Source organism: Muscardinus avellanarius (assembly GCF_963383645.1).
Source record: "Muscardinus avellanarius genome assembly, chromosome: 2".
NCBI lineage: Eukaryota > Metazoa > Chordata > Mammalia > Rodentia > Gliridae > Muscardinus > Muscardinus avellanarius.
In genome coordinates, this window is record NC_137787.1 from 138,504,593 (window position 1) to 138,530,468 (window position 25,876).

Here is a 25,876-nt window from a genome sequence, read left to right on the forward strand (position 1 = left end):
ATCAAATGAAATGTATGGATCTTTTTTGGATCTTGACTGAAATAAACTAAATTAAAAAATTTAAGACAATTATGGAAATTCAGACATGAACTAGAAATTTTCTATCATTAAGGTACAATGTGTGCTTGCATGCCTTTACCATCTTGTACTCCATTAAGATGTATGATTACAATGCACCAATAAAAATTTTAAAAATGTACAATGTTTTTAGATATGATCAATGGTGTTCTTTTTTGTGGCACTGAAGATTAAACACCGAGGTGTTCTACCACTGAGTTACTCTTCCAGTTCTTTTTTCATTTTATTTATTTATTTATTTATTTATTTATTTATTTATTTATTTATTTTTGGTGGTACTGGGGTTCCTGGAAGCCTTTCTACCTCTGGGCTACACTCCCAGACCTATTTTATACTTTTTATTTGGAAACAGGGTCTCTTAAGCCAGCGTGACTGTCTTCGAACCTGCTCGATCCTCCTGTCTCTGCCTCCCAAGCGCGGGGATTACAAGCGTGTGCCACCACACCCGGCTTATTTCTTATTTTTTAAAAAAGGATCTCACTTAAGTTATTATGTGCTGACCTCAAGCCTGTGATCCTCCTGTCTCAGTCTCTCAGGTACTGGGATTACAGTCATGTACCACTGCACCAAGCTAAGGTGTTTTTTTATTTTTATTAAAGAGTTCTTATGTTAAATGTCATATTAAAATACTTGTAGGATAAAATCATATCATGATTAAAATTTCCTTCATAATAATCTAGGTTTAGGGAAAGAAAAAGTAGAAAGTGATGTTCAGGGAACTGAGGAGAGTGGGGAGGGAAAGACTGAAACATGGCTGGCTATGGGCTGAAGTTACTGTCGAAGTGGTATGATGTCTGCTATGGGATTTACTGCATAATTCTCTGGAATTTTGCATATGTTTGGAAATTTTCATAATAAAATATTTTTAAAAGGAAAAATAGGGTATAACCATATATTTCACATGGGCATTATAAGTATTACATTATATATATATATATATATATATATATATATATATATGTATAATAGCGTCTGCTATATAATAGGATTTTTTTTGGTGGTGGTACTGCGGTTCCTGGAAACTCTTCTACCCCGGGATACACTCCCAGACCTATTTTTTTATTTTTTATTTGGAAACAGGGTCTCTTAAGCCAGTGAGGCTGGCTTCGAACCTGTGCGATCCTCCTGTCTCCGCCTCCCAAGTGCGGGGATTACAAGTGTGCACCACCACACCTGGCTAGGATTTTTGAAAAATGCCCATTTACCCTTTACATTCTTTTTCAACACACACACACACACACACACACACACTCATCCAGAAACCATCCTTGTGATGTTATGTGAGGGCTGAATTGTCCAGTGCAAGACTCAGTTCTTAACAAATAAATCAAAGGCTGGTGATTTCAGGTAATCTTCGGGGATCTGGAGCTTTAGATATTGGGTCTTTTTATTGTAGGAGAGTAATCAGCTCCTGAATTCTATAAACAATAATGAATATAAGCCAGAAATCAGAATGTTCTAGGAAGAACCCAGTGCTCACCAAGGGCAGGGCTGAGGTAGGGGTCATGGCCTCTAGAAGGGATCAAGGCCTGTTGTAAGAACCCAAGTGCTGCTACCTGATCACCAGAGATATCTAGAATGGAACCATTTCCCACTTCCCCCCTCAGAACTCCCCTTTTTTAAAAAAAGAAAACTTACCTGAGAAGGAGTTTCTACTCCCTGATATTTAGTGCTCCATCTTTTATCTGTTCGTCGTTCCCCAAAATAAAAAAGGCTCTCCTACAGAAAAGGGGACAATATAGCCGTGGTTCATTTGCACTCTTCCTTTTACTACGCTAGGCATTCTTAAAGTTTCTAAGGAGTCATCATTTCCTTAAGTCAGCAGTCTTTAGACAGAGTCTACCAAAAATAATAAAACTAATAAAATCACATCAACGTCTTCTCTAGTTCATGAAGACACAGTTTTAGAGCTGGAAAACCTTGAGAAATCATCTGGTGCAAGCCTCCTTCCTACCTTCCACTTAACAAATGAGAAGATCAAGGTCAAAAGAAAACCAACCAGCCTGTTAGGGAGACACTACAGCCCCTAGAGGTAATACAGGTCTGCAGCATATCTCCCCGACTTTGATTCTAAGGTTCTGGATCAATGGCTTCTAAATGTTTTCTTTTTGAAGCTACTATCCATCCACATTAGCATCAAAAGCCTTTCTAAAAACCATCTCTCTAATTTCTATTAGACACCGCAACTCAAAGAATCTTCTTAAAATTCTATCAGTGATGTTTCAGGGCCAGCAAATTCCTTCAGAATAAGAGAGGCTGTGCAGTAACATCTTTCATACCTTTGCATTTAAACTTAATTTACTGGCAAGAAGATAGGCACAAATCATAGTTCCAGTTCTTCCTAGAAAAGAAAAGAAGTTAGTTCAAGAAGACATTGGAGCATTGTTATAACATTACACTCAGAAATAATCAAAGAGTGCATTTTGTATTGGGTTTCCTTCATCCTAAATATGCTCACCCCCAATATTTCAACTCAGAAAGAGCTAAAGCTGTTTCACCACTCTATTATTCCTTCCATTTTAACTAGTATTTAATTGCATTTGAACAGTTTTCAAACACAATAAATCTATAGAGAATAGTGTAAGTCCTTATCCATCTGCCCCCACATTCTATATTTATTAGTACTTTACTGTGCTTATTTTGTTTTATCACTTTTTAAATTCTGTTCTTCTTCCCTCTAGCTTTTCCTTCTTTCTTTCTGCTATAGCATTTTACTCTTTTTTTTTTTTTTTTTTTTTTTTGGTGGTGGTACTGGGGTTCCTGGAAGCCCTTCTACCTCCGGGCTACACTCCCAGACCTAGTTTATATTTTTGAAACTGGGTCTCTTATACCAGCGCGGCTGGCTTCGAACCTGCGCGATCCTCCTGTCTCCGCCTCCCAAGCACGGGGATTACAAGTGTACGCCACCACCCCTGGCTCTGCTATAGCTTTTTAAAGCAAACCCTTGACTTCATGAGTCATCATCTCAACCCCAAAGTCTCTTCTGTTTTACTCCAATTCATATTTTCTCCTGGCATACAAAACTTGAATTTTGAAAAAATGGTGCTTATTTTACACAATAATATGTAGCTTTTGACTTAACCAGGACTCCTAAACATTTTATGTAATTCTAAACTTATCCTTTTATCTAAGAGGCACAAAATTTTCTGTTCTATCTTTTATTCTTTTTCCTGAACCACTAAACTGATTTTGCAACCCATAGTTTGAAAAACATTATTATTATTATTATTATTATTATTATTATTATTATTATTAATTATTACTATTATTTTGCAGAACCGAGGATGGAACCCAGGGGCATTCTACCTCTGAGCTTACACCCCTAGCTCTATTTTTTATTCTTTATTTTAAAACAGGGTCTCACTGAGCTGCAAAAGACCTCACTAAGTAGCTGAGGCTGTCTGGGAACCGCGATCCTCCTGTCTCAGCCTCCCAAATGCTGGGATTACAAGCCTGTGTCACCACATCTGGCTTTGAAGAACATTACTTTAGGCCAGGTACTTTCAAAGAGACATTTTCACCACATCTGGCTTTGAAGAAAATTATTTTAAGCCAGGCACTTCCAAAAAGACATTTTTTTATTACCTCTTGCTCTGAAAAATAAAAGCTTCCTTCTAAAAGAGGCTACTGACCATTAACAGACTGACTCTCAGTTGTCTATTTCAATTTTGGGGGCATCTCTGGGTCTCTGTAAATCATATTTTCCCCCCATTTGAAAGAAACTTTTGGAAATTTTCTTTATAAATTATGAATATACTATGAATAGACTTTTGTCCTCACTGGTATAGATAAGTATGACTGCAGACATAATGTTTTCTCATTTAGTAAATCAAGGAACCATAAAAATGCAATATACATGCCTTAAATATTTTATTATAACTCCAAATCTAAATGTATATTTATCAAATTTCTGATATTGGACAAAGGCTTTAACTTTTTAAAGTATGAGATCTCCTACTTGGAGATCTTTCTTGGAAAAGCCAGGCCCATTGTTTAAAGATCACTGCATCATCAATAATATCTCATTTTGATTCTTTAGAGAAATATAAGTACAGAATCCTCCTAGACTTTTCTACTAGAATTTTTCCTCCGCGTGTGTGTGTGTGTGTGTGTGTGTGTGTGTGTGTGGTTTTGGGGGTTGAATCCAGGGGCACTGTATCTCTGAACTATTTCCCCCAGCCCTATTTACTTTTATTTTGAAACAGGGTCACACTAAGTTGTAGAGAGCTTCACTAAGTTACTGAGGCTGGCTGTGAACCTGTGATTCTCCTGTCTCAGCCTCTCAAGTTCTTGGAATTCAGGCATGCGCCACCATGCCTGGCTGGTAGCATGTTTTTTTTTTTTTTTTTTTAAACTTATTAGTGCATTGTAATTATACACAACACTGAGGTTCAATGTGATAAAAACACATGCGCACAGCTCTTGTTGTATTTCCCTCCATATCCTACCCTGCTTCCCCCTCCTCTCTCTCTACACGAGTTAGTGAGATGGGTAGTAATTCCTTCACATACTGCCATAGTATTGTTTGTTTTGCTTGCATTTAATTCAGCTGTGAAATTGGTTGTAGCCACTCAAACTTCACTGAATCTTTCCAAAACACTTAGGTATTTTTCATAAAATTAAAATGTGTTCACATTGACATCTTATAGACATATGACTTATTACTAGATATAATTATAAAATAACAATTAGAAATGGCAAACACTGGCTGAAACAGAAATACATAGGTATACCAAAGAGAAGCTTACTAGCTGCAAGTTATCAACATGCCAATGGACACCTATAAACATTTTTATAAAGAAAAAGGAGGATATCAGATAATCCACCAAATTGGTAGCTGGGCATGGTGGTGCACCCTTGTAATTCCAGTACTTGGGAGGCTGAGACAGGAAGATGGCAGGTTCAAGGCCAGCCTCAGCTACTTAGTGAGGCCCTCTGCAACTTAGACCTTGTTTCAAAATTAAAGAACAAAAAATAGGCATGGGGTGTAGCTTGGAGGTAGAATGCCCCTGGGTTCAATTCCCAGTATCACACAAAAAAATGTAATTCACCAAATTGGTTAGATCGACACTGGTAAGATAGCTTCTGTTATCCTGAAGTCAGTAGAAGCATCTTGCATCTCTAAATATAATTTTTTTGTTGTGTGTGGGTCTGGGGATGGAACCCAGGGGCATTCGACCTCCAAAGCTACAACCCCTGCCCTGTTTGTATTCTTTATTTTGAAACAGGGTCTTACTGAGTTGCAGAAGGCCTCACTAAGTAGCTGAGGCTGTCCACAAACCATGATCCTCTGGTCTCAGCCTCCCAAATGCTGGGATTACAAGCGTGCGCCACCACGCCTGGCTTTAAATGTAGATTTTAAAAATTATTTTTACTGGTACATTGTAACATCTCGGTTTATTTTCCTTCAAATCCCACCCTGCTAGCCACCACTTTCTGTGCCTATTAGTGAAATTGGTAAGAATACCTTCATATATGGACAGAGTATTATTCCAACTGCTTATCAATTCTTTTTCCCTCCCCACCTTCCTCCCCTACTGGTCATTGCAGGGTTCGCGGCCAGCCTCAGCAACTTAGTGAGACCCTATTTCAAAATAAAGAATAAAAAGTAGGGCAGGAGTTATAGCTCAGAGGTTGAATGCCGCTGGGTTCAATCCCCAGTACTGAAAAAGAAAAAAAAAATGTGTTTTTTACTACTATGTTGTAATAACCGGAAATTTTTAACTTTTCTTTTTTAGACTTCATTTGAAAAGGATGAAATTTTAATTAATAGCATCTATAAAATAAGGCTAAAGAAACTAAGAGAGTTCTCAGTAAATTCTAGTTCTTGGGCTCAGTGAAATTATATCCTAGAAAACTTAGAATCCTTGACCAGACAAAAATGCAAAAGAAATTGCTCAACATCATTGGCATTTTCCAGGCAGAGAACATGAAAGGTGCTGAAAGCCTAGCACTGATATTTTAAAATATAATTTTATTAGTTCATTGCCATTATACATCATAGTGAGGTTCAATGAAATACAAACATACATGCCCACAGCCCCTGGTCTACTTCCCTCCACATCACACTCCACTACTTTCTTCTCCCTCCCCATACATACAAGCACAACCAAGTAATACACTTACTTATTACCAGACTATTATTTGAACCGTTTTCTTCCTCAATCCCCCCACCTCCATCTTCCACAATTTTACTTGTCCCTCTCCACATTTATCCAAAGTCTCTTGGGTTATCTGTTTTCTCTTTAGCTTCTACATGTAAAAGAAGATATGCAACCCTTCACCCTTTACTTTCTGAGACTGTGTGATCTAACATGTATTGCTATAGTATTCTAAATGTAATTCTTTTGGGAAAATATTGAGGAGTGGTATGAGGAGTCATATAATGGTTCCATTCCTAATTCTTTCTTTTTTTTTTTTTGTGGTACTAGGGATTGAGCCCTGGGGCATTTAAACTCCAAGCTACACCCCAGATCTACTTTTATTTTTATTTTAAAATATTTATTTATTTATTTATTTATTTATTTATTTATTTATTTAGCAGTACTGGGGATGGAACCCTGGGACATTCTGGCTCTGAGCTACACCCCCATTCCTATTTTTTATTCTTTATTTTGAAACAGGGTCTCACTGAGTTGCAAAAGACCTCACTAAGTAGTAGTTGAGGCTGTCCTCAAACTGCAATCCTGTTTCAGCCTTCCAAATGCTGGAATTACAAGCGTGTGCCACCATGCCCAGGTTTTTTATTTTTATTTTGAAATAGGGTCTCACCAGACTGATGAGTGTCTCACTACTTGCTGCGATTCTTCTGCGATCCTCCGGTCTCAACCTTCCAAGTACTAGAATTATATGTGTGCACTGCCAGGCCTGTCTCTATTCCTAGTCTTTTGCAGAACCTCCATACTAATTTGCTGTCCCATCAACAATGTATAAAAGTTACTATTTCCCACATCCTTGCCATTGTTTATATTCTTTTTTTTTTTTTTTTTTTTTTTTTTGGTGGTACTGGGGGTGGAACCCAGGGTTTTCTACCTCTAGGCTGTACTCCCAGACCTATTTTATACTTTGTTTGGAAACAAGGCCTCACTGTCTCAGCCTCCTAAGCGTGGGGATTACAGGTGTGCACCACCACACCCTGCCATTGTTTGCATTCTTGATAATTGCCATTCTAATTGAAGATAGATTAAATCTCAGTGTAGTTTTGATTTGCAATTTCTTAATTGCCAATAATGTTGAACATTTTTCATATATTTTTAGCCAATTTTATTTCTTCTTTAAAAAGTATCTATTAATTTCAATTGTCCATTTTAATAATTTTATTTCATTCTTATTTTTATTTATTTTCTATTTTGTTTAATTTTTAGTACAAATTAATTTTTAGTATTACTTTTTGATCTTTTATATATTCTAGATTTTAGTCCTCTATCAGAGGAAGAGCCGGCAAAGATTTTCTCCCATTCTGTAGGCTCTCCAGACTCATGAATGTTTCCTTTGCTGTTTGGATGCTTTTAAATTTTATCTCACCCCTTTTATTTGTTTTCAGTTTTATTTCTTGAGCTTTGGGGGTCTTACTGAGAAAGTCTCTACCAGTGCTTGCATGTTGGCGAGTTGGTTCAATGTATTATTCTAGTAATTGCAAAGCTTCTAGCCTGATTTCTAGGTCTTTGATCCATCTTGAGTTGACTTTTATATAGGTCGAGAGATAGGGATTTATTTTTATTCTCCTACATATGGATATCCAGTTTCCCTAGCACCATTTGCTTAAAAAGAAGGTTGAGGTTGATTAATGGAGGAGCTACATTCAAATATGTGTATAAGTGTGCATGTAGCATGGTTAACTGGACACTCATTGTCGGGAGGGAGGAAGGGGGAGCCGGGGGAGGGGAGGACCCAAGTACTGTGTGAATGTATGCCATTGTCAATATGATTAATGCCATTGTCATGATGTGAAGCTATAGTGTGCCAATAAAATAAAAAATAAAACAAAAAAGAATGCAAAAATGTTGTCTTTAACACCAATAAGATATAAAGACAAATATATATACACATATATATATATAAATATATACAAATATGAATATATATATATATATTTGTCTTTAATTATTTAACTTTCTAGTTTGAAAATCAAGAGGTGGTGTGAATACACCAAACTATAGAACAGTGACTTTGGTGTTAATTCAGGAATAAATTTTAATGTTGGTATACTTAAAAGGATTAGCTGTTGTGTACATGGATGAAGAAGCCAGGATCACTCCATCCTAATGTAAATTTTCTAAGTTAAGGTAGATTTATTTTTTTTATTTATTTGATACTTTCATGATCTTCTCAATGCTCTCTGATCTCTATATACCTCTACTCTCATAACAATCCTTTTATAACATTTTATTGTTGATACCCTTTTTGATCATCTATATATTAATTAGCAGTCTCTCCCTGACTTCATATTTTCCTTACTTTTTTTCTTTTTTTGGTGGTACTGGGGTTCCTGGAAGCCCTTCTACCTCCGGGCTACACTCCCACGGGCTACACTCCCAGACCTATTTTTTTAACATTTTTATGTGGAAACAGAGTCTCTTAAGCCAGCGAGGCTGGCTTCGAACCAGCGCGATCCTCCTGTCTCCGCCTCCCAAGCGCGGGGATTACAAGCGTGCACCACCACGCCCGGCCTTTCCTTACTTTTTTTCAATTGCACTTACTTCATGCATGTTGCACAACACACACACACACACACACACACACATATTTTTTAACCACACACTATGGTTTCTATGGGGGCAGCACATATTTTTCTTTGTACACTGTCACATTTGCAGCTAGACAGTATCTGATGCTCAGTGCATGAATGTTTGAGCATATATAACCTTTTTTTCTTTTGGTACTGGGGATGGAACCCAGGGGCATTCTACCTCCAAGCTACACCCCCAGCCCTACGTTTTATTCTTTATTTTGAAACAGGGTCTCACTGAGTTGCAAAGGGCCTCAAAAGGTAGCTTAGGGTGTCTGCGAACTGTGATCCTCCGGTCTCAGCCTCCCGAATGCCGAGATTACAAGCATGCACCACCACGCCCAGCTCATATATACCCTTTTAATTTATCATGATGTCTAATTTCAGGACCACTCCTTTTTCTCTTTTTGTTTTCACTTCTTAATCTATCTAGATCACCACTAACATTACCTCTATAGTTTTGGGGCCCTTTTGCTATATTCACTCTGTAAAAGCCAAATACTAAAAATGTTTTTTTTGTGTGTGTGTATGTGTGGTGCTGGGGATGGAATCCAGGGGCATTCTACCTCCAAGTTACACCCCCAGCACAATTTTTTATTCTTAATTTTTTTTTGTAGTACTGGGGGTGGAACCCAGGGGCATTCTACCTTTGAGCCATAACTCCAGTCCTTTTTTTATTCTTTATTTTGAAACAGGGTCTCACTAGGTTGCTGAGAGCCTCACTAAGTAGCTGAGGCTGGCTTCGAACCCGTGCGATCCTCCTGTCTCAGCCTCCCAAGCGTGGGGATTACAAGCGTGCACCACCACGCCTGGCTCCCAATACTATTTTTAAAAGAGGTCAGGAGGCAGAAACATTAGGAATAAAAGGAAAGAGAGGGAGAATTGCTGACATAGTAGAGAATTTAAAACATGAAAAGAATAAACTTATGGTAGTATTTTTAAAAATTAAATTAAAAAATCAATTAAATTTAAGAAGAAAAAGTTTAAGTAGTACAATAAAATCACATTAAATTATGTTTATTATCAAAGTCCTTGTCATCACCTCTTTCCTAAAAGAGAAAGGTTAGATTTTTTTTCCTCTAAATCTGTAAAAAAAAGCAACAATCTTTCTTATAAAACCTTTTAGATAATGATAAACTCTCAACTCAATAACACTGTTATAACTGATTCCAAAATTGCACAAATATAGTAGAAAATATAACTTTATACCAGTCTCACATATAAATGTAGAACTTAGAAAATTTAATTTACATGTTTTCAAAGTGAATTCAGCAATATAAAAATCATATATCAATACCAACTGCCTTTAATCTCAAGAATGCAAGAATCATCTTATATAAGAAATTTTTATTAATATAATTTGTCACATTCTGATTAAAGGAGACACACCTTACAATTATGTCAATAAATAAAGATAAATGTATTCAATAAAATTCAAAATACGTTCATAAATTTAAAAAGTAAGAAAAACTATCCTTAGCTTGATAAAAAGAGAATCTACAAAAATACCTATCAGGTACATCATATTAATGATAAAATGTGTTAACATTCTCTTTAAAGATAAGAACTAAACAAAAATGCTCACTATTCACTGCTTCCAACTAATACTATACCTCAGGACATGACCAGTGTAGCAAGATGCTTTATTCTTTATTTTGAAACAGATCTCACTAGGTTGCAGAGCGCCTCACTAAGTAGCTGAAGCTGGCCATGAACCCAGATCCTCTTGTCCCAGCCTCCCAAGTACTAGGATTACAAGCGTGCGGCCCCAAACTCGGATGTAAAAAAACTTTTGCCCTTTAAAGAATGGGCAAAGGACTTGCAAAGGTGTTTGTCAAAAGAAGACATTAAAGTGGCCAAGAGCTATATAAAAAATACTCAAAATCACTACTAATCAGGGAAAAGAAAATTAAAATCACAACGAGATAAGTATGATGAGTAGGCAAGGTAATGCATACAAATATCAAAACATCATGTTGTACACCATATCTCTATATTTTTATTTGTTAATTAGAAAAGAAAAATGAAAAAACAGCATTAAATAAAATAAGAATTCCTGACATTCTAAAGTTATAACATTAAGTTTTTTGTGCATGGAACTAGGAGTTAAATCCAAACTCATTCTACCTCTAAACTACACCCCCTATCCCTTGTTTACTTTTTATTTTTGAAATAGAGTCTTGCTAAGTTACCATGCACTAGTCTTGAACCTGTGATCCTCCTCAAGATGGGATTGCAAGTGTGCATCACCACTCCCAGCTTAAACAATATTTTTATTTTTACAAATATAAACTGGCAAAACAAAAATGAAAACTCAAATAAATCAATAATCAGAGGAACATGTATTTAACATTTCTTAGCTTTTATCCTCCTACTTTCTTCCCTTTCTTTCTTTCTCCTTTCCTCCTATTCTTTCCTTCCTTCCCTTCCTTTTTCCCTTCCTTCAGTTTTAAAGCTAATTTATAAATGTTATCAATTAATAATACTGATTAATAGCAGTATGTATCTCATTAGTGTACTTCAACATATCTTTTAATTTATTTAGTAAAATGGAATTAAAAAGGAAAGCATTACCTTTGCCTCCCATACAGTGAATCGCTACGACGTTTTCTTTATCTGTAGTCAACCACTCCTGTACTTCATGGGTGAACATCATCATGTCGCTGATTTCAAATGTAAGATTTTTAGTTGAATTAAATATTTCCAAAAAGTCAAGCCCAATGTATTTCATCCTCTTTTGACATTCAATGTGGCCTAAAACTTACTTCAGAGTAGGGACGTTGTGATCATCAATCATGATTCTCTGGACCCTATAATGGAAGTACTTAGGATCATAACCTCTCTCACCTAAAATAAACAATACATATGTCATATCTCTCTATGCCTAATAATATAGTTAATGAAGATACAAACAATTAAAAATTTTTATTAGAAATTCCTTTTTCATCTTCAAAGGGAGCTGAGTGGCTCCTGCTGCTCTAAAACAATTGTTCGTTTCAAAAAAAAAAAAAAAGGATGATAGTTGTTTGTCCATTTCAGTGATTCTTTTTTTTTTTTTTTTGGTGGCACTGGGGGTGGAACCCAGAGGCTTTCTACTTCCGGGTTATACTCCCAGACCCATTTTATATTTTATTTGGAAACAGGGTTTCACTAAGCTACTGAGAGCCTCACTAAGTACCTGAGGCTGGCTTCGAACCTGTGCTATCCTCCTGTCTCAGCCTCCCAAGCGCGGGGATTACAAGCATGCGCCACCACGCCCGGCTCACTTCAGTGATTCTAAACTCAACTTATTTTTACTTAATAGGCTTCACTTTTAACTTTCTAGAAGACTGCTCACTCATTCTATAATTTAAAGATAGAAACTATGGAATAGAGGCAAATGTAGCTCATTAACTGCTTGTCCCTGGAAATGTCTATTTAATATACAAGTGGAGGGAAAAAATTAAAAGACAGTGATAAATTGGAGTATAATCTGCTTTCTATAGAGTTGTTTTTATTAGTTTTATTAGTTCTCTAGAAGGTTCCCTGATCTCATCACAACCCACTCCTGTGAGTTAGGGAACATATTTGTTGAATTGATTAAATCCTCAATGCAATCTGGCAGAGAAAGCAGAAAGATTTTCTTAAACCTGATACCAGTTGAGCAGACCATCTCTAAAATGGTTCTCCTCCACTAGGCCTCTTTGGTCCCACCAGGCATGCTTCTCTTGCAGGGAACTTTGTGTTAGTGAGCTAACTTTTTCTACTAAACAGTGTCAGTACAATATGAAAAGTTTGGTTATAATTTTCCACCACTAAATACTTGATTAAGTAAAATGTAAAACTGAAATCGTCTTCTTATATGTAGTAATGTTTTCTATTTATAGTAGCGAAATATTGAGTCATGTACATACTGCATAGATTATAGACTCGATAGTGGTTTGGATGCCTGGTATCTAGGAACCGTGCGACTTCCTAAAATAGACAGACACATATTTCACATATACAGCATAATACAGGAGTAACCTACGACTTACTAAGTAAACCAAAATGATTATTACTTTTTATTCACTTGTCTTTCACTGACACCTAGGGGAGATTCAGAAAATATGAAGTATATGCATTTCCAATCATATGTAATCTACTGTTTTCATATAGTTCACTAAGTGGGCTAGGCTATGGAGATAAGCCTCTACTATAAAAATACATTGTTTGAAGCTACCAGAGAAGGAAATTAGCTGATTTAACTAGCTTAAGTAAATTTCTTTCAAGTTATTCACAATAAGCAATATATTATTATTATTTAAATATAATTCTGAATAGACATCATTTAGTATTTGGATATTGCTACCTAAGCACTATATAAATAAATACATGTAAAAATATAATAAATTGTGTGCATTATACATGATAGAAAAAGATAAATTATACAGATTTTAGCTAAGTTATGGAAATATAGACATTTTTTATCTCATCTGTGTTTCTATATGTTTATAAAAATGAATATATATATGTATATATGAACATACCTGTATATATATGCAGAACTTTTAAAATAAATAGTGGCTATTATTTAAAATGTATTTAATAACACCATATTAATCCAACAATGTTTTTAGCTAACTTTTCCTCCTGAAACATACCCAAAAACATATGTATTTTTGTGTACTCAGTAAAATGACTCACAAAATTAAGAAATTGATTAGTATAATCAGAGAATGTTTACTGGTGTGATATTTAGAAAAAGAAAATTAATGTGTTAAAGTGATCAAAGTTATCCCTGATCACCAAAGTGAATTGGTTATCCGTGTGTCAGGAGGCAATGATGAGTAAGAAAACAGGTATATTCTGAATTCACATAGAATTGGAAGACAGAAGAAAAGTAGTCTTATACACTACAAAAATTCAAAAATTCACAGATGTCTTATACTAAAATAAAATCCAGACAGACTGAGTCAAATGTAAAACCTCACAAATATTCCTAAGATATTTAAGTGAACATTAATCAATTATTTGGCTTAGGAAGAATTAAGTGTTGAGTCAATGGAAGACCAATAAGGTTGAGTTCAACTTCATAAAAATTTGTAATCTCTGTTTTAAAAAATGCCACAACTAACAAACAATAGGGATAAAATTTTCAGTAAAATTGGCTAAATGGAGATTATGCCAAGTATAACAAATAACTCATTTACAACAACTTAAATAGTACACAATCTATAATGCTTACAGTGTCACCAAATGGACAGTTTCTCTATTCTTGATCAGAATAAAGAGTATTTAGGTGTAATGAGGTAAAAAATGGCTAAGAAAATTTTAGAAACGAAGGTAAGGTGTATTTGATTTTTCTCAATAGCTCTGTTTTTCTCATGAGCTTACTAAATTTACAAGTCCTGAAAAATTTTCATTAGGATTCAAAAGTAGAAAATACTCTTTACGTTTTGAAAAAGTAGACAAAATAGAAAATATCTCTACTCTGTTATTATTCCTCTGACATTTTTTTTTCCTATTTGGCACTGGGGATGAACAGAGGGGCATTCTACCAGTGGGCTACATCCCCAGCCATTTTTATTTTATTTATTTATTTATTTATTTATTTATTTATTTATTTATTTATTGCTGTACTAGGGTGTAACCCAGGGGCATTGTGCCTCTGAGTTACACCCCCAGCCCTATTTTTTAGTGGCTTTTTTTTTTAAATTTTTATTGGTGTATTCTATTTTTACATCATAATGGGGTAAAAAAAAAAACGTGTGTACACATAAATGCACACATCACCCAGCCAGCCCTCACCAAGTCCCCACCCCACTCCCTCTCTATCCCTCTCTCCCATGCTTGGCTTAGTGGTTGACTATGAAATGAATAAGTACGTCATATCATGTGCTTGAAAGAGTTTTTCTTCCCCCCTCCCCTCCTCACAGTTAGGTTGCCTTATTCGCTCCTCTATAGGATCTCCTTTTTAAGCTGGAGTTCCTCCTATGACCCATTTCACCTTAGCTTTCACATATTAGGGAAAACATCCAATTTCTTACTTTTTGCAACTGACTAATCTCACTTAGCATAATATCCTCCAGTTCCACCCATTTCCCTAAAAATGATGTAATTGTATTTTTTTATGGCTGAGTAAAATTCCATTTGTGTACATAACCCACAGTTTTGTAATCCGTTCATCTGTTGATGGACATCTTGGCTGGTTCTATAGTTTGGCTATGGTGAATTATGCAGCTATGAACATAGATACACATGCATTAGTTTGGTAGTTTGGTTTCCTATCTTTTGGGTAGATACCCAGAAGTGGTATTGCTGGATCGAATGGTAGATTTTTTCCCATTCTTCAGATGATTCTCCATACTGTTTTTCAAAGTGCTTGCACTAATTTGCAATCCCACCAGCATCTGTTGTTGTTTGTGTTTTGAATGATTGCCATTCTAGTTGGAGTTAGGTGAAATCTCAGGGTAGTTTTGATTTGCATCTCTCTGCCAATGACATTGAGCATTTTTTCATGCATTATTGGCCATTTGAATATCTTCTTTTGTGAAGTGTCTATTTAGTTCACTACCCCATTTGTTTGATTGGATTATTTGTTTTTTTACTGTTGAGTTTCTTGAGTTCTCTGTATATTCTAGATATTAGTCCTCTATCGGAGGTGTAGGTAGCAAAAATCTTTTCCCATTCTGGTGACTCTCGGTTGTGGTTGTTGACAGTTTCCTTTGCTAAACAGAAGCTCTTCAGTTTCATACAATACCACATATTGAGTCAACTTTTAGTTTCTTGTGGCTTTGGGGTCTTGTTGAGAAAGTGTTTATCTGTGCCTATGTGTTGCAGTGTTGGACCTATGCCCTCTTCAAGAAGCCTCAAGGTCTCAGGTCTAATTTCCAGGTCTTTAATCCATCTTGAATTGACTCTTGTGCAGGGAGAGAAAGTGGGATTAATTTCCAATTTTCTGCATATGGTTAACCAGTTTTGCCAACACCATTTGTTGAACAGGCTATCTTTTTGCCAGTGTACGTATTTGGCCCCTTTGTCAAAAATCAATTGGCTGTAAGTGTGCAGATTTGTTTCTGAGTCTTCCATTCTGCTCCATTGGTCTATGGATCTGTTTTTTTGCCACTACCATGCTGTTTTTATTACAATGGCTTTGTAGTATAGCTTAAAGTCAGGTATTGTGATTCCTCCTACATGGTTTTTGTTGCTGAGAACTACTTTGGCTATTCTGGGCTTTTTGTTGTTCCAAATAATTTTTTTTTTTTTTTTGGTGGTACTGGGGGTGGAATCCAGAGGATTTCTACATTCAGGCTGTACTCCCAGACCTATTTTATACTTTATTTGGAAACAGGGTCTCACTAAGTTACTGAGAGCCTAAGTAGCTGAGGCTGGCTTAGGACCAGCGTGATCCTTCTGTCTCCGCCTCCCAAGCTTGGGGATTACAAGCGTGTACCACTACACCCGGCACAAAGTAACAGTTTTTTTTGGGGGTGCTACTTGGGTTCCAGGAAACCCTTCTACCTCTGGGCTATACTCCCAGACCTATTTTTATACGTTTTTTAAAATTTGGAAACAGGGTCTCTTAAGCCAGCGAGGCTGGCTTCAAAACTCTGCGATCCTCCTGTCTCTTCCTCCCAAGCACGGGGATTACAAGCATGCGCTACCATGCCCAGCAGTTTAAATTTTTATCTTTTTGGCTCAGTTTAGGAAGGTTGTATTTATCTAGAAAGTTGTCAATTTCCTCCAGATTTTCCATTTTGTTGGAGTATAGTTTTTCAAAGTAGTTTTTGATAATCCTCTGGATTTCTACACTGTCAGTAATATCTCTGTTTTCATCTCTTATCTTCATAATTTGGGTTGATTCTCTTTTTTTAGTTAGGTGGGCAAGTGGTTTATCTATCTTGTTAATTTTCTCAAAAGATCAGATTTTGGTTTTGTTGATTTTCTGTATTGTTTTTTATTCTCTACTTCCTTAATTTTTGCTCTGAATTTAATAATTTCCTGTCTTCTATTGGTTTGGGGGTTAGGTTGTTCCTGTTTTTCAAGGGCTTTGAAGAGTGTTGTTAGTTATTTATTTGAAGATTTTCTGTTTTTCTTATGTGAGCACTCAGTGCCATAAATTTTCCTCTTAATACTGCCTTCAAAGTGTCCCAGAGGTTTTGATATGTTGTATCTTTATTTTCATTTGTTTCTACAAATCTTTTTATTTCATCTCTTATGTCTTCTATGACCCATTCCTCATTCAGCATAGTGGTGGTATCTCTACAGGTTTATGTGGTTTCTCTGGGTCTTCTTATAGTTGATTTCTAATTTCATTCCATTATGGTTCTGAAAAGACACAGGGAAGTATGTTACATTTTTTGAATTTGCTAGTGCTCACTTTGTGGCCCAGGATGTGGTCTATTTTGGAGAAGGTTCCATGAGCAGCTGAGAAAAATGTGAACTCCACTGTAGTTGGGTGAAATATTCTATATGTGTCTAATAGGTCCATCTGATTAATGGTTTTCTTTAGTTCTGAGGCATCTTTATGGATCTTTTGTCTAGAAGATCAGTCTAATAATGTGAGAGGGGTGTTGACGTCTTCCCGTATTATTGTACTGGGATTTATGTGTGATTTAGTCTCACAGAGAGTTTGTTTTATGAAAGTAGCAGTACCTATGTTTGGGGCATAAATGTTGATTATTGTTATTTACTCTTCCTGGATTGTTCCTTTTACCAGTAAAAAATGACCTTTTTTTGTCTCTTCTAATAAGCTTGGGCTTGAAGTCTGATATCATTGTTGCTACTCCTGCTTTCCTTTGATTTCCATTAGCATGGATTACCTTGCCCTTTACCCTAAGTTTGTTACTATCTTTACTTATAAGGTGTGTTTCCTGCAAGCAGCAGATAGGTGGGTTCTGTTTTTTAATCCATTTTGCCACTTTATGTCTTTTTATTGGGGAGTTGAGGCCATTTGCATTCAGTGTGATTATTGAGAGATGATTTTTAATTCCTAACATGTTAAGATTTTGTTTCAGTTTGAAATACTCTTTGTTCTTTTTTGCTTAGTTGCCTGCTAGATGGAAATTTTTTTCCTTTGGTTCTTGTGTGATTGCTTATTTCTTTTTTGTAGTTAATCTCTTTGAGTATTTTTTCTAGTGCTGGTTTTGAAGACATAAATTTCTTCAGCTTTTGTTTGTTATGAAAGCTTTTTATTTCCCCATCTAATTTGAAAGATAGTTTTTCTGGGTAGGAAATTTGTGGCTGGAAGTTGTTTTCTTTCAGAGTTTGGAATATGTTACTCCACACCCTTCTGGCTTTCATGACTTGGTTTGGGAAGTCTGGAGTGATTCTAATTGGTTTGCCTCTAAATGTCACTTGGCCTTTTGTTTTTGTTGCCTTTAAGATTCTCTCTTTGGCTTCTACATTGGTCTTTTTGACTATTATGTGGTGTGGGGAACCTTTTCTCTGATCTTGTCTAAATGGAGTTCTATAAGTTTTCTGAATCTGTGTATCGACCTCTTGCTCTATGTTTGGAAAATTTTCTGCTATTACTTCTTTGAAAAGATTTTTGATCCCTTTGGTTTCAACCTCTTTTTTTCCTCCACTATGCCAGTTATTCTTAGGTTAGCTCTCTTAAGATGGACCCATATTTTTTCACTGTCAAATTCCTGCTGTTGGGGGAGTGGTGAGTTGGCCTCGGCCACCCTCCCCCCCTCATGCCATTTTGGCATGGGGCTGTAACTATTTTCTGTATTTCTATTTTCTGTATTTCTATTTTTTTAATAAACTTCTTTAAATCCTCAAAAAAATTCCTGCTGTCGAATAGTTTTTTTCTAAGTTATAAATTACGCATTCTTTTTTGAAGTGATCATCTTCTAGGAGTGAGATTCCATTCTCCATGTGGTCTAATCTATTGTTTATAGTTTGAATTGACACCTTTACTTCAATGATTGCTTCCTTTATTTCTTTGAGACTTTCTCTAAATTCTTTTCTAATATCCTGTGTTATTTCTGCAGTTACATTCCTGATTTGATCTTCTGGAGATCTCTGCACTTCTTTGTTATCAAGTTCTCTTATTGTGGTGTTATGAGAGCTCATTGCTCCATTGTTGTTCCTCCTTCCCATGATTTCTGAAGTTTGCACTTGTTTCTTTTGGTAGATTTCTCTCAGTCTCTAGGTGTCAGCTGGTATATTTAATGGCAAGTTGTATTGTATTCAAAAGTGAAGGTTGAGTAAGGAGGGAAGTGAAGGTGTAAATGGAAGAATAGGGTAAGGTCTCATCTAGGGTCGAATAGTATGAGTATATGAGTCTGGTAAGGTAGTATATACTAGAGAGTATAGATAGTACAAATGTAGTAGTATTCTAGTAACCAGTGTAGAGTTTCTGGTATAATGATATGAAGTGGATTTAATATAAGACAAGGGAGTGATAAAAAGAAGAGAAAAAAAAGAAAAAGGAGAGAGAAGGTATGTACAAGGGAATTAGCTTGGGAGAGGATTTGGGAAGAGAATTAAAAAAAAAAACAAAAAATGAAACAAAACAAAAGAAAACAACAAATCAAAACCACACCCCCCCCAAAAAAAAAGAGAAATAAACCCAGTCAGGTATATACTGTTACACATAAAAAAAGAATGAAAAAACCCAAACAATCCCAATAGCAAATTAATGCGAATCTACAAATAAATGACTATTCAGCAGTCTCTCTCTGTGTAGATACTGAGTGCCATCAGAACTTTTCCCTCTGTGAGTCTTGTTCTCTGAGTCTTTTCAGTCTATGCAGATGGTCAATATCAATGGGGCTGGATTTAATATTGAGTGAAGGTCACCCTCCACACTTTTCACAGATTTGGAGTCTAGGTCTCTCCCTGCCTCTGTTGGTAGTGTATGCCTTTGAGACCAAACTCAATGTAGGAATCTCTGTTCTCCACAGCTAGGGCTGGGCTAGTCTGACTTCTCCCTGTTCACCACAATTGGGATGTCTGTGGTATCCCCAGAGATCCTACTCATTGGGGTTAGTGTTAAGCATAAGACTCCCCACACACTTTTCACTGATCAGAGCCGGAGTCTGTTTGAGCTTCTGATATGATCAACAGAAGACCCCACTCCCCCCTTCTCTGGGTTCTTCTCTGGATCACCACAGCTTCCCTTATTGTGCTCTGGATCTCTGGAGGGTGTGGTAATCTCAGCTGCCACCACTCCTTCCCTGGATTATATTGCAAAGTCTCAGACCCAGGGAGTTAGTAGTGGCTGTGCAAGATCCTGAGGGCACCAGGCGGGGTGTTTTTCCTCAGGGAACTGTGACTAGGGTGTTGTAATTTCTGCCACCCCTACTCCTTCACTGGGTTGAACTGCAAGATCTCAGACCCAGGGACTTTATCAAAGCTGTGAGAGTCCCTGGGGGTGGAGTGCTGGGATTTCTCTTCTGGGGGCTGCAATTACTTACAATTGTGGTGAGCACTAGGCTGGAGCTCTTGCAGGAATGGTGAACTTGTCACCACTGCTGGCAATATGGCACTGCCACCAAGCCCTTGGCCTTGAGGTTGGCAGATTTCTTTTCTGGTTTTGAGTTCTGCTCTGAATCACTGGAGGGTGTGATGGGATTGGTTTCTGGAAATTCTATCTGGTCTTTGTACTGAAAAAACTGCTGAATTACAATGGACTGCACTGCAACTGGTCACTTCAGCTCCTTATTTTTGTCCCTGGAATCTGGTTCTGTGAGGATGGTGTTGGCACAGTGGCTGCTGCTGCACAGCAAGCAGATTTCTTTTCTGCTCTCTGCTTGTTCTTCTAGTCTTCTTTTTCTATGTCCCTTGTATTAATAGCTTTTATTTCTCTATTGATAGTATTTTTCAGGCTATGTAAGGCATTATTTTTGAAGCTTTGGAGATCGAGTGTCAGCAGTATTCACAGACACTGCTTTACTCGGTCGCCATCTTCCCTATCTCTGGCTTTTTATTTTTTTGAAATAAGGTGTCACTGAGTTGCAAAGGGCCTCACTAAGTAGCTGAGGCTGTTTGCTAACCATGATTCTCCAGTCTCAGTCTCCCAAATGCTGAGATTACAAGTGTGCACCATCATGCACAGCCATTTTTATTTTCTATGTTTAAACAGGTCTTGCTAAGTTGCTGAGACTGGTCTTGAACCTGTGGTCCTCCTGTCTCAGCTTCCAAAGTACTGGGATTACAGGTGTGTGCCACCACACCTGGCTTCTCTGAAAATCTTTGAGTTTTCTTCTTGAATCTGCCAAACAATTCTCTTTGCCTACAGTAGCACATTCCTTGATCTGGTGGCAAAGGCACATCCTCTCTATTTGCAAGGGTGGCCATCATGGCAACCTTGTTGGTGCTTCCATCATAATGATTATTTCTATGTTATGGCTCCAGTATCTGTACATTTTTTGCTACTTCAAGGCAGTACTTAACATTTTTCTGCCTGAAAATTTCCTGCTTATAAAATTTTATCCTTTGTTCTGCATGTCCAGTGTTTTTCAAAACACAACCCACAACTTTCTTCCCTTTTAGGGGAGAAAACTGTGTAACTACATGACTGCTTGGCATCCTCTCAGGAACTAGATATGCTCAGGTCTGAATCTTACACCCTTTATTCAACCTTGTTTTAAAATAGTATATTGGTGGTTCTTATCTATAAAATGGAAAAGGCATTCCTCAAGAAAAATATGCTGTTATTATTGAATTCCTAATCACCAAAGCAGCTCCATAGCCTCATTCCCAGTCTGACCAGGTAGTTGAATTAATTATTTTAGATTTGAGCCTGCACTCTGGCAAACCTGAAAGACTAAATATTAATTTAACTATGCCAGGTGTGGTGGCACATACCTGTAATTCCAGTACTTGGGAGGCTGGAAGGGAGGATCCCATGTTTTAGGCTAGCCTCAGAAACTTTGTGAGATCTTGTTTCAAAATAAAAATATTTAAAGGGGCCAGGGATTATAGCTAAGAGGTAGAATGCACCTGGGTTCAATCCCCAATACAAAAAAATTAATTTAGCCAGTAGATATGCTTTTTGAGTGGCTCATGATTTGTGTACTTTATGAAAACATGATCCATCTTTGAATACTTTGATTAAAAATTATAAAGGGATCAATGACTTATTAGGGTGTTTCCATAATTAGGGTGGATGTCATTATCCCAAGGAAATAACAGTTGAATGACTGATAGAAACCTGTAGTTTAGAGGCTACCCCAGAGAACAAGAATAATGTTTTAATGTTGATTTACATGCTAAATGAAGGTTTTGGCCTTTAAAAATATTTCCAGTTAATATTAAGTATTGTTAAATTGATATTAATCACAACCAAATCTACAGAAAGAAAACAGGCTCCATTTAAGCTAACTATAACTAATTCACAGTTATCAGATACTCAACTTACTGAAAAATAACATTATCAAGTAAGGAATGTTTTACCCATAAAGATGAATTCTGACAACTTGGAAAGTGAATTAAATATTATTGAATATGCTTCTTTGATAGTCAGTACTATGTTATATTTGTTATGTAGATTGTTCTAAAGTCAGTATTTTCTAATTCACACATTTAAAATCATTATAAGCTGTGAATTCTTTATCAAAATTTCTGGCTGCCAGGTTCATACCTCTTTCTTTAGTTGTATTTTCTGATATTTAAATATTTAAAATTTCTGTAAAGAGGGTTTTATAGAATTTAATGTTTGATGACTTTGCAAAGTAGCATATGATTGTGTAATTTCTGTGTGTAAATGCTTGGGTTTTTAATACAGTGTTTTATAAAGCAATACATATTAATGTTATTATTAAAAAAATAACTTCTAGACTTCCAGGAAGATGGAGAATGAGGGAAGCAGCCCATATTAATCCTGCTGACATTTGGTCTATATTGCTGTGAAAACAGTGTCTTGACAAGAGAAAGAACCCAGCATAAATTTGAACAGAGCACCAAGAATTGAAAGGCAGCAGAAACAAAACTAGAAGGCAGAACAGAGAGCAGAAAAGTACCCTGCCTTTCTCCAACAGCTGCAGCCATGGAGGCCACAGTATGGGCCCATGGCCACAGGGGCCTCACCGTGCCAAGGCTGATGGCACGTTGGCCTCCAGAGAGCCTCAGAAAAAAATCCAATGACATGAAATGAAGTAAGTGGCTGTAGCCCATCAGAATTGTAAGAGGTTGGCTCCTCTTGCCTAGACTCTGGCTATGACCTGCAGTACTGGCAGCCAAGCTTATTGTGGCCTCCAGAAATCCAGAGTGGCACTCAAGAACACCATAAGTGAATGCACCATCCCCATATAAGACCACCCAGGTGGTTGCAAGGACTCACACAGCAAGTGATAGATTCGCAGGGTCTGACACTTTGCAGTTTACCCTGATGAAGGTGGGGATGGAGTGTACTGTCAAACATAGCAAAGGCATGGATTAGCAGGCATCCACCAAGACCAATCAGGCAAAAAGACCTACAACCCCCAGGGCTCAGAGCACTAGTAGGGACTCTGAGATCACCACAGACCACTCAATCATGGTGACTAGTGAAAAGTCAGACCAACCCAGCCCTAGCTGTGGAAAGCACTGACTCCCACATATACACTGGGTTTGGTCCCAGCATCACCCACTGCCTACACAGGCAGGGAGACACTGGGCTCAGGGTGTGTGAAAAGCATGAAGAACTACACTTAACACTAGATCCAGCCCCAGTAATAAGGGCCGCCTGTGTAGACTGGAAGAGTCTCAGAGACAGGTTCATTTGGAGAGTTTAGAGGAAAAGGTGCTGTTGGCACTCAGCACCTGCACAGAGAGAGACACAGGACAGGATCCCAATCATTAAAGGAAACAAAAAGAATGGGGCTATAAACTGGCATCATTACTATAGTTTACAGAGCAGATGATAGTGCTTGGAACATGTTCAAATACCTATTATAGAATGTAAACATCCATACCCCTTTTATAAGCTTCTTTCCTCATTCATATATACTCTTTTCTCTGTCCCTTTTCTTTTTTTTTTGTCTTCTATTAAATCCACTTCATATCACTATAATAAACACTCTACATTGGTTAATATAGTTCTAGTAAATATATTCACTATCTTTAATCTACATTATATATTAACTTACTAAACTCAAACTCTCATTCCATTAGATCTTATCTCCTACTTTACCTTATTCTTGCATTTAGAACTTCATCACCTTCCTCACTCAACCTTCACCATTGAATACAACACAACTTGCCCTTGTATACACCACCTGACACCTACAGATAGAGAAAGCTGTCAAAAGCAAAAAGTATACAAACTTAAGAAACCTGAAGTTATGAGAGGAAGGAAGAGCAAGGAAGCAATGAGCTCCCACAACTCCACAATAATAAAAGCTGACAAGACAGAATTGCAGAGATTTCCAGGTACAATCAGAAATTTATCAGAAGAAATTTTTCAGGATTTCTGAAAAGAATTTAAAGAGCACCTGAAAGAGATAAAGAATGCAATCATTGAAGTGAAAGCATCAATACAAACTATAAACAATAAATTAGACCACATGGAAAATAGAATCTTGCTGTTAGAGGATGATTACTTAAAAATGAACATATAGTATATAATTTAGAAAAAACAATTTGCAGCATGAATTGGACATTGAAGAGATATGGGCCCATCTTAAAAGAGCTAATCTAAGAATAATAGGCATAGAAGAGGGAATAGAAGATGAAAGCAAAAGAATCAACAATTTTTTCAAAGAAGTAGTATCAGAAATTTTCCAAACACAGTAAAAGAAGTCAATACACAGGTACAGGAAACTTATACAACCCCTTTTAGATAAGATCAAAGAAAAGTTTCACCATACCACATAACAGTTAAACTGACCAACATAGAAGCCAAGAAGAGAATCTTAAAGTCAATAAAAGTAAAAGACCAAGTTACATTCAGTGGCAAACCAATTGGAATAACTCCAGACTTCCCCAACCAAGTCATGAAATTCAGAAGAGCCTGGAGCAATATATTACAAACTCTGAAAGAAAACAACATGCAGTCAAAAATTTCCAACACAACAAAACTATCTCTCAATTCAATGGGGAAATAGAAATCTTCCATGACAAACAAAAGGTCAATGAATTTATATTTTCCAAACCAGCATTAGAGAAAATACTCAAAGAGATTAACTGCAAAAAAGAAATAATTAATACACACCAGAACAAGAGAAACAAGAGTTTCTACCCAGAAACAACTAAGCAAAGAAGAGCAAACACTAACTCAAAAAGTTAAAACTCAAAATGTTATGAATAAAAAATCATCTCTCAATAATCACATTGAACATAAATGGCCTCAACTCCCCAATAAAAAAGACATAAGGTGGCAAAATGTATAAAAAATCAGAATCCATCTATCTACTGTCTGCAAGAAATACACAATAAAAGTAAAGATAGTAAGAAACTAAGGTGAAGGGCTGGAGCAAGGTAATCCATGCTAACAGAACTCAAAGACAAGCAGGAGTAACAACTATGATATTAGACAAATAAGACTTCAAGCCCAAGTTAATCAAGACTTCTAGACAAAGCAGGTCATTTTTCCTGGTAAAAGAAACAATCCAGAAAGAGTAAATAATGATATTCAACATTTATGACACAAACATAGGTGCAACTACTTTCATAAACTCTTTGCGACATTAAGTCACAAATAAGTTCCAATAGAATAATACTGGGAGACTTCAACACTCCTTTCACACCACTAGACAGATCTTCTAGACAAAAGGTCAGTAAAGATGCCTCAGACCTAAAGAGCACCATAAACCAAATGGACATATTAGATACATACAGAATATTATAGCCAACTATAGCAGAGTTCACACTTTTCTCAGATGCTCACAGAACCTTCTCCAAAATAAATTATATTCTGGCACTAGCAAATGAAAAAAATGTGACATACTCCCCTGTGTCTTTTCAGACCACAGTGGAATCAAACTAGAAATCAACTATAAGAGGACCCAGAGTAATCATATAAACACGTGGAGACTGAACACTACTATGCTGAATGAGGAATCTGTCATAGAAGTAGTAAGGGTTAAAATTTAAAAATTTATAGAAACAAATGAAAATAGAGATGCAACATATTAAAACCTCTGGGACACTTTGAAGGCAGTATTAATAAGAAAATTC

General features: G+C 36.6%; 1 protein-coding gene across 1 annotated transcript in view; it reads right to left on the reverse strand.

Annotated features, from left to right (window-relative positions):
* The window catches only part of LOC308258825 (phosphatidylinositol 3,4,5-trisphosphate 3-phosphatase TPTE2-like), a gene marked incomplete at both ends in the record, with an annotated part of 71,743 nt that overhangs the window by 30,404 nt on the left and 15,463 nt on the right, over positions 1–25,876 (reverse strand). Inside the window, 5 exons of the mRNA XM_080689449.1 lie at positions 1,717–1,797; positions 2,358–2,419; positions 11,381–11,469; positions 11,572–11,653; positions 12,700–12,760. Of these exons, the coding sequence (XP_080545575.1) occupies positions 1,717–1,797; positions 2,358–2,419; positions 11,381–11,469; positions 11,572–11,653; positions 12,700–12,760 (375 nt within the window). The remainder of the gene's footprint in view (positions 1–1,716; positions 1,798–2,357; positions 2,420–11,380; positions 11,470–11,571; positions 11,654–12,699; positions 12,761–25,876) is intronic.